General features: G+C 43.4%; 2 protein-coding genes across 2 annotated transcripts; both read left to right on the top strand.

Moving 5' to 3' along the window:
* Positions 1-16: 16 nt before the first annotated feature.
* On the top strand, positions 17-2,491 carry LOC117567714 (phenoloxidase 2). The gene is made up of 4 exons (XM_034247874.2): positions 17-1,095; positions 1,158-1,253; positions 1,308-2,069; positions 2,126-2,491. The coding sequence occupies exons 1-4, from the start codon at positions 112-114 to the stop codon at positions 2,336-2,338; spliced, it is 2,055 nt and encodes a 684-aa protein (XP_034103765.1). The 5' UTR covers positions 17-111; the 3' UTR covers positions 2,339-2,491.
* A 228-nt stretch (positions 2,492-2,719) lies between these two features.
* LOC117567715 (angiotensin-converting enzyme) lies at positions 2,720-5,031 on the top strand. The gene is made up of 6 exons (XM_034247875.2): positions 2,720-2,846; positions 2,911-4,173; positions 4,234-4,451; positions 4,510-4,632; positions 4,696-4,874; positions 4,935-5,031. Exons 1-6 carry the CDS (start codon positions 2,799-2,801, stop codon positions 4,943-4,945), a joined length of 1,842 nt encoding a protein of 613 aa, XP_034103766.1. The 5' UTR covers positions 2,720-2,798; the 3' UTR covers positions 4,946-5,031.
* The last annotated feature ends 6,075 nt before the right edge of the window (positions 5,032-11,106 follow it).

The following is an 11,106-nucleotide window of genomic DNA, read 5'->3' as shown; positions in this document are numbered from 1 at the left end:
GTATGGACACAGTTCTCCAGCGACTGCCACAACACAAGTGACAAGTGCTCAGTGTCAAGTGTCAAGTTCTTTCGCTCAACTCACAACTCAACTCGCAACTTTCCTTTCAAGATGGCCGATCCTAAGAATCTCCTGCTGCTGTTCGAGCACCCAACGGAGCCCATCTTCATGGACAAGGGCAAGAAAGTGACCGTCTTCGATTTGCCCGACAACTATCTGACCGATCGCTATCGTCCCATCAGCTCTGAGGTTCAGAGCCGTATTGCCGAAAAGGTCGAGCAGCGTGTTCCAGTGCGTGAGATCTCCATTCCCGATCTGCGCATTCCCATGTCCCTGGGCCGTGACGAACAGTTCTCGCTGTTCGTTCCGAAGCACCGCAGGATCGCAGCGCGTCTCATCGACATTTTCATGAACTTGCGCTCGGTGGATGACCTGCAGAGTGTGGCTGTCTATGCTCGCGATCGTCTCAATCCCGTCTTGTTCAACTATGCGTTGTCCGTGGCACTATTGCATCGTCCCGATACCCAGGGCCTGGATCTGCCCTCGTTTGCGCAGACCTTCCCCGATCGTTTTGTCGACTCGCAGGTGTTCCGTGAGCTGCGCGAAGAGGCCTTTGTGGTGCAGCCCGGCTCTCGAATGCCCATTGTTATACCCCGTGATTATACGGCTTCGGACTTGGAGCCAGAGCATCGTTTGTGGTATTTCCGTGAAGATTTGGGCATCAATCTCCATCATTGGCATTGGCATTTGGTTTACCCCTTCGAGGCGGCCGATCGCTCAATTGTGAACAAGGATCGTCGTGGCGAACTCTTCTACTACATGCACGAACAGATTATCGCTCGCTACAACATGGAACGCTTCAGCAACAACCTCGCTCGTGTGCTGCCCTTCAACAATCTGCGTGATCCCATTGCCGAGGGATATTTCCCCAAGATGGACTCGCTGGTCGCCAGTCGCGCCTGGCCTCCACGTTTCGACAACACACGCATTAACGATTTGAATCGCGAGCAGGATCAAATCAATGTGGAAGTCGGCGATCTGGAGCGCTGGCGGGATCGCATCTATGAGGCCATACACCAGGGTTTCGTCATGGATGTGAGTAAAAGAATTCCGTGACTTTTATCTTCAGTTAATAATTTCTGTTTGTGGCTTTGTAGGAGCGCGGTCAGCAAGTGGCTTTGGATGAAGCTACAGGCATCGATACGCTGGGCAACCTACTGGAATCCTCTATTCTCTCACCCAATCGCACTCTGGTAAGCATCGAAAATTTAGTTCCTTAACTACATATAACAAATTCCCTCCTTTAGTATGGTGATCTGCACAACTTTGGCCATGTGTTCATCTCGTATGCCCACGACACAAACAACAAGCACTTGGAATCGTTTGGCGTCATGGGCGACTCCTCGACAGCCATGCGTGATCCGGCCTTCTACAAATGGCACGCCTACATCGATCGCATCTTCCAGGAGCACAAGTCACGCCTGCCCGCCTACACGGACACCCAGCTCAACTATGCGGGCATCTCGATCACTGGTCTCCAGGTGGCCACCAATGGCGGTCAGCCAAATGTGCTGAACACTTTCTGGCAGCAATCCGATATGGATTTGTCACGCGGCTTCGACTTTACGCCACGCGGCAACGTGTTTGCCCGCTTCACCCATCTGACCCATACGCCCTTCACCTACACCATCAATGTGAACAACGATGGAGGCGCCCAGCGCTTTGGCTACATGCGCATCTTCATTGCGCCCAAGAACGATGAGCGTGGGCAGCCGATGCTGATGCGTGAACAGCGCTTGATGATGGTGGAGCTGGACAAGTTTGTGGTTGCGCTCAACCCAGGACCCAACACCATTCGCCGTCGCTCCACGGAGTCCAGTGTGACCATTCCATTCGAGAGAACTTTCCGCAATCTGGATGCCAATCGTCCAGCTGCTGGCACTGCTGAGGAGCTCGAGTTCAACTTCTGTGGCTGCGGCTGGCCAAATCACATGCTCATTCCCAAGGGTCTGCCCGAGGGTCTGCGCTGCGATCTCTTCGTCATGGTTTCCAACTACGAGAACGATAGAGTAAGTGCCACAACAAATTCTAAGAATTCTTTTACTCAAAAGTTGTTTATTTACAGATCGATCAGGAGCTTGTGGGACGCTGCAGCGATGCTGCCAGCTATTGCGGTGTGCGCGATCGTCGTTATCCTGATCGCCAGTCGATGGGTTATCCATTCGATCGCCTGCCACGCACTGGTGCCGATCGTCTGGTCAACTTCCTGACCCCCAACATGAGCATTGTGGATGTGAGCATTCGCCACGACAATACAACTACCACGCGCCAGGCCTAGACACAGTTTTCGAGATGACCCCGAGTTGATGACACCGCACAGACAATTTATTATTTACATATATGCTAGACTTAGATACATTTTACAAGCAGAATTATTGCATCTTTATTGAAGCTTATAATAAACGCATCATGGCATTTAAAAAATAATAATAACAATATTGTTCGTAAATCGTAAAAGCGTAAAATAGCACAACTTTTGAGCGAAGGCGAGTCGTGGCCTTAGACGAGTTTCACTTGATCATTGATTGCGCTTATCAGCTCGGCGTGTGCTATTGATAGCCTCCTCAATGTCTCTCATCTCTCATTTGTTTTCTCCTCGTCAGCTATATAGTACTCTCTAGTGTTTATATTCTAACCGAAGCCGCTGAAGCTGCTCAGTCTAAAGTGAATCGTCGTCTCGTGTAGTGAAAAAAGTGTGAAATATTTTTGGAAAATAATTTGTATTTTTAAACTGCTGAATGATGCACACTTTGTGCAAAACACTGCTGCTGATAGCAGCAATTGGCGTAAGCAAAAACCACAAAAAATGTATAGTCAACTGTTTTGATCTTTGCAAACTCTGACCCTTAGTGTGCCTCGGCTGCCGTCTCCAGCTATGATCGTCAGGCCAAGGCATTTATTGATTTGTCCAGCGAACGCTACTTCAAGCTCTACGATCAGATTGCCAACGAAACGTATTCGGCCAACAATGAGGAGGACTTTGAGGCGCTCTTCTCCAAGCTCACAAATGTGAAGCGCATTGCCGAAGAGCTCGTCGGCATCTCTCGTGAGGCAAGTGGTTTCAATTTAACGCGAGTACGTAGCGCAGAACTTAGGGCTGCACTGCAGGAACTGCGCACTGTGGGAGATTTGTTTGTGCTCGGCGAGGAATACTTCTCGTCGGTGCAAATGAATCTGGCCTCGCTGCAGAAGATGTCTACCGACAAGGACATTGATCCGTATCTGAATGGTGCTAAGATGCCCAACGAGGATGACAGTCCACTGGCCTATTACCCGGACATACAGAAGATTGTGCAGCGCAGCAGCGATGTCGATGAGCTCAAGTACTACTGGGAAACGTGGCGCGATAAGAATCAAATCTGGGCCTCGGTCAACTTCTATACGATTGTGCAATCGTATCAGAAGGCCGCACAGATTCTCGAGATACCGGTGCATCAGTTGTGGTATCGCTATGACAGCCAGGAGATGCTGCAGCAAATGGAGCACGCAATGGTCGAGCTGAAGCCCGCCTATAAGCAACTGCATGCCTTTGTGCGTGACGAGCTGCACAAGAAGTATGGCGGCGATGTGGTCAATCCAAATGGTCCCATACCCGATCATCTGTTCCAGCAGGTTGTGGAGCAGGCCTGGGAGGCAGGCAGCATCATTGAATCCTACTTTCCACGCAAGGATCTGCCACAGTACGATGACTTTGTGAAACAGCTCAGCGCCAAGGCGTTGATCAATGAGTCCGAGAGCTTCTACACTTCGCTGGGCTTTGATGCGCTTAGCGCTGACTTCCATAAGAATCAACTAAAGGACCCCAATGAGGAGAGACCCGATGACGACTGCCGTCCTGCTCTGTTCGATCTGACGCCCCACGTTTATATGATGTACTGCGAGAAGGTCAGCTTCAGAAAACTGATGCAGTACCACGCCCACATGGCTCGCGTCTACTATGCCGAACAGAAGAAGCGTCTGCCCTCGTACTTTTTCAAGGCATACAATCTGGAGTATCCTGTAGGCGAAGCTGTTGTTCTCTCAGCCTCCTCGCCTACACACTTGACTAACCGAGGATTGGCCAAAGGAGTGCAATTCACGGAGAATTCTCTGCAGAATCGACTATTCCGCATGGTGAGTGAATATTGTGGAATAATACATATTGGCTTAACTAATCCATTTCTATTTACACAGGCCATTCACAATGTGCTCAACATTCCACTTTACTATGTGCACACCAAAGTGATGCACGATCTGCTAAATGGCACCGTTGACATGGATACCGTGAACAAACACTACTGGAAATTGCTAGAGCAACATGCGGGCATTGAGCCTCCCACAGATCGCACAGAGGGTGCCATTGATTTCCCCTACAAGTTCTATGTGAATATCGAGCAGAATTTCCAAACCAAGTAAGACACATATTAATTAAACTAAAAAAATACATTACTAATTTGAATTCCTTCACAGAAAATTCATTTCGGAAATTCTGGGCTATCAATTGTATCGCGCACTCTGCCAAAAGAGCAATCATCACGGTCAACTCCACAATTGTGACTTTTATGGCAACTTTGTTGTGGGCAACAGCCTAAAGTAAGTGTTTAACATGTGATTTATTATTATTAATTTACAATTTTAAATTTTTTTTATGTTTAGATCAATGATGTCCTTGGGTTCTACTAAGCCCTGGAAACAAGTTCTTGCCAAAGTTCTGCCCAAGAATTCAGGCCTCAGTAGCTTGGCTTTATTGGAATACTATCAACCCATTGTGGATTGGCTCAAAACGCATAATGCGCAGACCAAGGTCAAGATTGGCTGGAATGCAACAACTAAAAGTAAGTTTAAGCCACAATAAAAACAATTATTTTATATTTATATTATTATTTATGTTTCAGAAATTGTTTAAACGCAAAGAAACCATTTAATTGTATCTATTTAACTTTGCTTATCAATAAACTTGACTACAAAGCCGTTCAACCCACAAATTTAAAATATTAACGTATTTGCCTTTTACATTTCACAACACTACAAATCAACTTCGCGAATGAACCAGCTCAGGGAGCAGCAGCTATCCCGTTTGCTCTCACACGCATGTGCGTAACGGCGCAATAGCGAGCAAACGTGTGTAAGCGAACGAGACAGCAAGATGTGAATATTAAAGTTTGGCGGCAAGTGTAGAAATTTGAATTTACTTGATTTAACATTATTAAAAAATAAATGTAAGCAAATTGTCAATTGCCATATTTTGTTCAATATTTAAATTTGTTTATTATCCGTATATATATATTTCACATTTCTGCACTACATTTTTAAACATTGGCAAATATCAGTTTTTTGGGATTTCCTAAGAATCTTGTCTAGCGCAAGGCTTTTGTTCACTGCAACAGCAACAATAGTTGTTAACTTGTCTGAGATTAAATATATATGTATTTCCCAATAGAGTGTAGTCAGGCAAGTAATCTGTTCCGGTTGCGGAGCTGCGCAGATTTCAATGCACTTTACTTTTGTATCCGTTGCATTGTAACACAACGACGCTATCGACGCTCAACCACAAATGACCATCGTCTGCAGATGTTGGCCGAATAACAATGGACGGGGGAGGGCAACGGGGGAGGGCAACGGAGGCGGTGGACAACCTCGAAGTTGAAAGAGCCCTCGACATGCGTCCGCTAAAGTGTCGCAATTTTTCGTCGTAGCTGTCGCAGCTGAAGCTCATCGAAGCGCGGCTCATTGCGTCGCTTGATTGCATCTAAAATCAGCCAAAAGCCACATCCACATCCACATCGCCACATGCCTAACGAAATCCATCTCTACCTGAGACGCCAACGACTTTTGCTAAGCAACATGACATGCAACATTTTTGTATCTCTCAATGCACATTCCAAGCGTGCAGCATTGAAGCATTGGACGATTGGCGTACGCGAATTTGTCCACTTCGTTGCCAATTGTGCCCCCAAAGCCGGACTTGAGTTGACGCTTCACTTGCTCCACAACGACGCCTGGTCAGAGGGAAAGGTCAGCGCTTCAACTGGACATGACGATGGTCATTATCCGAACTGTGGCAGCAGCCAATTGGCTGCCATGGCGCAAGGTCGTCCATTTATATGCCTCACTGCAGCTGAAAATGTTCGTTTCGTAGTGCAGATGATGGAAGTCCAACTGCGCTAATCGTCGGGCGTTACAAATGCTCTTTCACTAAACTGCAGTTGCAGTTGCAGTTGCAATTGTTTTAAGCTCATGGAGGCGGCTTCTGGTTAAATGAATGCATTGCGTGCCATCTATCAGCGGTGCCTCCAAATACGGAGTTAGGCATTCCATTAGGTTCCGTACCGTATCGTACCGACGGCCCGCTGCTAATTGCGCCAAATTGTTGTCAGAGTGTCTCGCTGGAATGAATGGCCATGAAATTAAATCGTTTCCACTGCAGCTGCTCCTGCCGAGTTGCCGAGTCCAACTTTGACATGCCACGGCTGTGGTGGAAGTTGGGGCACGCCTGCAGCGGCAACAACAACAGCAGCAGCAGCCGCAGCCGGACGCAAACTTCAACTTGAAGTTGAGTGAAAGGCACCCACGCCATAGACGTAGCTACTGCTATCGTCATCGCCATCGTCGTCGTCGCCGTCGTCGTCGTAATCGTCGTCAGTCAGTTTTTGCTGAATGCCTTTTTATGCAAAATCCCAAAGAGACCGCAAAGGGAAAACAACTTTAAATGAAATTAACATGCGGCTGTCAGCCAATTTGGCTGAACTTTTTTAAATTGCCCCCATGCCCATCAACAAATGCATTAACATTAACCCAAAAATCGTCTTAACTACATTCATACTCCCTCTCTCACTCACATGCCTCTTTCGGTGTCTCTTTCTCTTTTTTTTTTTTTTTTTGTTTGCTGCTGCGAATGACTGCGAACTTTTTGTTTACATATTCAAGAGGCGCATTTCAGGCAAATATTTTCTCATTGACTTCGCACAAAAGCACAAAAACAAATGAAACAAGCAAATTTGACAAATAGGTGAACTGAGTAGGATTAACATATGTATATGGTGCGTGTTGCTTGCTTGGATGGATAGAGGTCGGCGTCGGCTTTTCGCTCTTTTCATGTTTATTCAGCATCTGAAACAACAAGATGAAAGCTCTATTTTCTTTCGAATGATCTTCTTAATTATATAAATCTAGCTTTTGGGAGGATTATCACAATTATGTATGTACATACTATATTAAATAATGTGCAGTAATTTAATTTTTCCTTTATATGAATTGATTTAAATTAATTCTTCTTTTATTTCTATTCGTAATATTCATGTATTATAATACACTCCATTTTTATAAGTTTTGCCTTTCTCCTAGGTTCAAGGATTTTTCATCTTTCTCCCCTGGAGGCGTGAGGTTTTCTACCCACTAAAATACTAAAATACAATAATAATATAACAATAATAAACCTAATTAATCTCAATTTTAACAAATTTCAACAAATTTTCGGTACTTTTCGTGGAAGAAAATCAAAAATTGATATTTCAGTGATCAGCCAACACGTTGTACAAATGCTCAAAAAAATTAAAACAACAGAAATATATGTTATATAATATATATTATATATATTATTTTATATCTCTATGTTCCATTTTACACAAAGAATGTGCAATGTGCGATGAACTAACAAAAATAAATATAGAAAAAACTGTTATTGAGTTTGGATTCTGTCGCACTGCTATTTTAATGAGCATTGTTGTATATAGCAATGTTTGAAAATTAACTTTATTTTAAACTCTATTATTTTCCACAAATATTAAAGTTGGCCAATAAGTCTAAAGCTTGTTAAGCTTTAAGGCCGTTGTTAGATTTTCTACTGTCTAGTGAGATTGCTTGACAATGATGTATGTACCTTATTAATTAATTAAATTGCAGTGGTTTAATTATTGTTCTATATTGCATTTCTAAAATAAATTCTTCCTCTTAAAATTCCTAATGATTTAGGGTATTTTACATTTCATTAGTCATTAACAATGCGGTTTATATAAAACTCTCTTATTTTTCACAAATCTAAATTTAGGTCAATACTGCACTTAAGGTATTTATAAGATTATCTACCGACAAGTCAGATTTGCCAGTAAATCAAGCAGCAAAATTTACAATTATTGTTCATAACTGCAGCTCCGCACATTAAAAAAAGATAGTGGAAAAAGCCAAGTGCTGATCTGCATCAATATCACGCATACGCATAATTTGTTGTTTTTGTTTTTTTTTTATTGTTGATGGAGGAATCTTAAGCTGTTGTGGCGCCCCATGGCTGCATGACTGCAGCTACATACATGCTGGAGCAGGCAGTAAAAACGAGAAACTCCAAGCTGACCCCAAGCAATTAAGAAATTATGTATAAGTATTATGACGCAGGCTGTGATGATGGCAACAAAACAATAAACGAAATGAAAAAACACAAAATAACACAAACCAACAATATAACTGACCATATGGAGGGGTGCGAAACGAACGCTCTACACTCGAAATGAGCATTATGTATACGCACCGCTTGACGGCGCAGCTGCTGCCCCAAAAAATGTTGTGTAGATGTGTGTGTTTGTGTGTGTATACGCACATAAGTAATATCTGCAGGCGCTTTTCTTCATCATCATCTTGTTGTTGTTAACCTTTCTTTATTATTATTAGCAATAGCAGCAGCCAAAGCGGCAGCCGCAACAAGCAACACACAATGATAAAGTCGTAGCATGCCCATAATTATCATTTGTTGCATTTCATTTCTTTATTTCCTCGGGGAGAAGGGAGTAAGGGGCAGCGTCGGCTTTCGGCTGTCGCATTGTCTTGATTTGTGCTTTTCTTTTCTGGCATTATGGCATTTGGTGTGTAAATCATTTCTTTTGATTTTCAGTTTCAGTTTCGGTTTCAGTTGCTGTTTTTTTTTCAGTCTTTGCTTTGGCTGTAAATCTTTCACACTTCTATTCTGTTTAACGCAATTTGTTGCGCGTTGGAAATGCAAATCATAGTATTTATTTCACCCAATGTCCGCTTCCTGGCCATGGCGAATGGCTGAAACAAAAGACTGAAGACACGAACGCGCCCAAAGATTTAAAGCTCAGCTTGTGGCCAGTTACATAAGCGCGTGCTCGTCTTAAATAAAACTCCAAACAAGCACGCAAGGGGTCAGAGAGTTACAATCAGTGTGCGGGAGGCGGTGGCGGTGGCAACAACAACAACAACAGAGCTGGAGAGATGAGGGGGATGAGGCAGCTGCTTGGCTTGGCGGATGGCCTGCTGTGTAGGTGGAGAAATTATGTTGACATCATCGCCAAAAAATTGCCAAGAAGCCAAGCGGCAAGCCAAAGCTGAGACTACCACCACTTGAAGGCAGCCACAACAACAGCGAAAAAAAAGTTGGAAAAAATATCAAAATAAAATTAATTTTACTTTCATTTTCGGCAGCGCTCATTTCATTTAGTTTTCTGTCTGTGTGTGTGTGTGTGTGTGTGTGTGTGTGTGTGTGTGTGAGATGGTTGTGGTTTAATGAATTTTGTTGGGCAAAAAAAAAAATAACCATAAACAAATCGTCTTCTGTTCATTTTGGGTGTTAGTTATTCAATCTGATTGCATTTTGATTATGTTGCAAATTCCGCAAAAGCAAGTTACATTAAAGTCCAGAGAGCATCGCCTGCTTGATTTATGGGAAATCTCAATAGTTTTAGCATTCACTTTGACAGGAAGTTTTGTAGCATTTAAAGTGCCATAAAATCTTAAAGGTTTTTAGTTTGCTTTTCGACTATTGCTGCTGCTGCTCGCTATTTGTAACGGCTTCAACAGATCTGACAAATTGACTGACTGACTTGACTGTCTGTTGAGGTGAACGGTGCTGCTGCAATGAGGAAATCTAACAATCATTTCATTATAATTTGCAATTTAATCATAATAAAAAGCTTGAACGGCAATTTGTTTTGATTTGATTCGCCTACTGCACAGAAACGCAATGAAAGTCAAAAGCAAAAGCGTCTCGTTTGATTTTGCCACTTGAAATTGCCTTTTAATAGGCCAGAGGTAAATTTCCTGGCTCGATGCCACAATAAACAGCAATAGCAACAGCAACAGAGACAGCAACACAAATACGATAAATAAAAACAGTTACTGCCATTGCGAAAAGCCGGGCCAATTTGCCAGCGATTTAACTTATGAAATGCAACACCGCAAACAAACGCGATGAGAGCTGACAACTGTTTAGATTTTCGTAAGCTCGCTTTTCTAGGTCAGCTTAAATGAAATTTTAAACAAATTTTTTGATTGCCAAAACTAATTTCCAGGTGTTGCTCAATTAACTGTGTACCCTAGTGCACACACTAATGTGTGCAAAAGTCACTCGTATGTCTTCATCTTTCATTTCTCAAATTGCAGCTTAAAGACTTCGGGGAAGGTAATCAACTGCAGGCACAAAGCTTTGCTCTAAACTTTAATAGAGTGCGGTGGGAAAGAGACACACACACGCACACACATTTAGTTTTCTCCTTCAACAAGCATTTTACAAGGCGTTTCATAAAACTCATTTGGCTGCACACACAAAAAACACCCTCGGTTACGCATGCCCCGTTGAATCTCCATACACAATATCAAATTGTATAAGCAACAGTTCAGACAAGGCATTCAGTCAGTCCCCCACATGACACATAAATATGTCGCGTGTTGTTGTTGTTACACAGACAATTGTGTAATTAACCAGCAAGAAAAAAAAATAATAATAACAAAACAAAAAAGAGTAATACGACAGGGGCATTAAAAAATCTAAACGGCTTTTAGCTTTTCACAGATTCATTTCTGGCACTCACAAACATTTCCATAAGCCGTTCGATTGTCTCCCAGCCCAGCTTGGCATTTGGCAATCCAGAGACAGAGAGAAAGACAACAGTAGCCACCTTCACCAGCCTTCTCCGACTTCTTATCCAACATCAGGCCGCAACCGCAACGGGCAAACTGGTTGACACCTTTTCCTCTGCCGGCGCCGAAATTGATTTATGACAGCCTCACAGCCAGCTGTCATATACGCTTCCATATATCACAATAACTTTGCGACCAAGC

The sequence above is a fragment of the Drosophila albomicans genome, chromosome 3, assembly GCF_009650485.2.
Source record: "Drosophila albomicans strain 15112-1751.03 chromosome 3, ASM965048v2, whole genome shotgun sequence".
NCBI lineage: Eukaryota > Metazoa > Arthropoda > Insecta > Diptera > Drosophilidae > Drosophila > Drosophila albomicans.
This window is presented reverse-complemented; position numbering and strand designations above follow the sequence as displayed.

Excerpts from the sequence above, each read along its gene's own strand:
- LOC117567714 (XM_034247874.2), top strand. The coding sequence starts at position 112 with ATGGCCGATCCTAAGAATCTCCTGCTGCTGTTCGAGCACCCAACGGAG. Across the intron at positions 1,096-1,157 it reads ACCAGGGTTTCGTCATGGAT|GAGCGCGGTCAGCAAGTGGC; the intron begins GTGAGTAAAAGA and ends GTGGCTTTGTAG. Across the intron at positions 2,070-2,125 it reads CCAACTACGAGAACGATAGA|ATCGATCAGGAGCTTGTGGG; the intron begins GTAAGTGCCACA and ends GTTTATTTACAG.
- LOC117567715 (XM_034247875.2), top strand. The coding sequence starts at position 2,799 with ATGATGCACACTTTGTGCAAAACACTGCTGCTGATAGCAGCAATTGGC. Across the intron at positions 2,847-2,910 it reads TGCTGATAGCAGCAATTGGC|TGTGCCTCGGCTGCCGTCTC; the intron begins GTAAGCAAAAAC and ends TCTGACCCTTAG. Across the intron at positions 4,452-4,509 it reads GAGCAGAATTTCCAAACCAA|AAAATTCATTTCGGAAATTC; the intron begins GTAAGACACATA and ends ATTCCTTCACAG.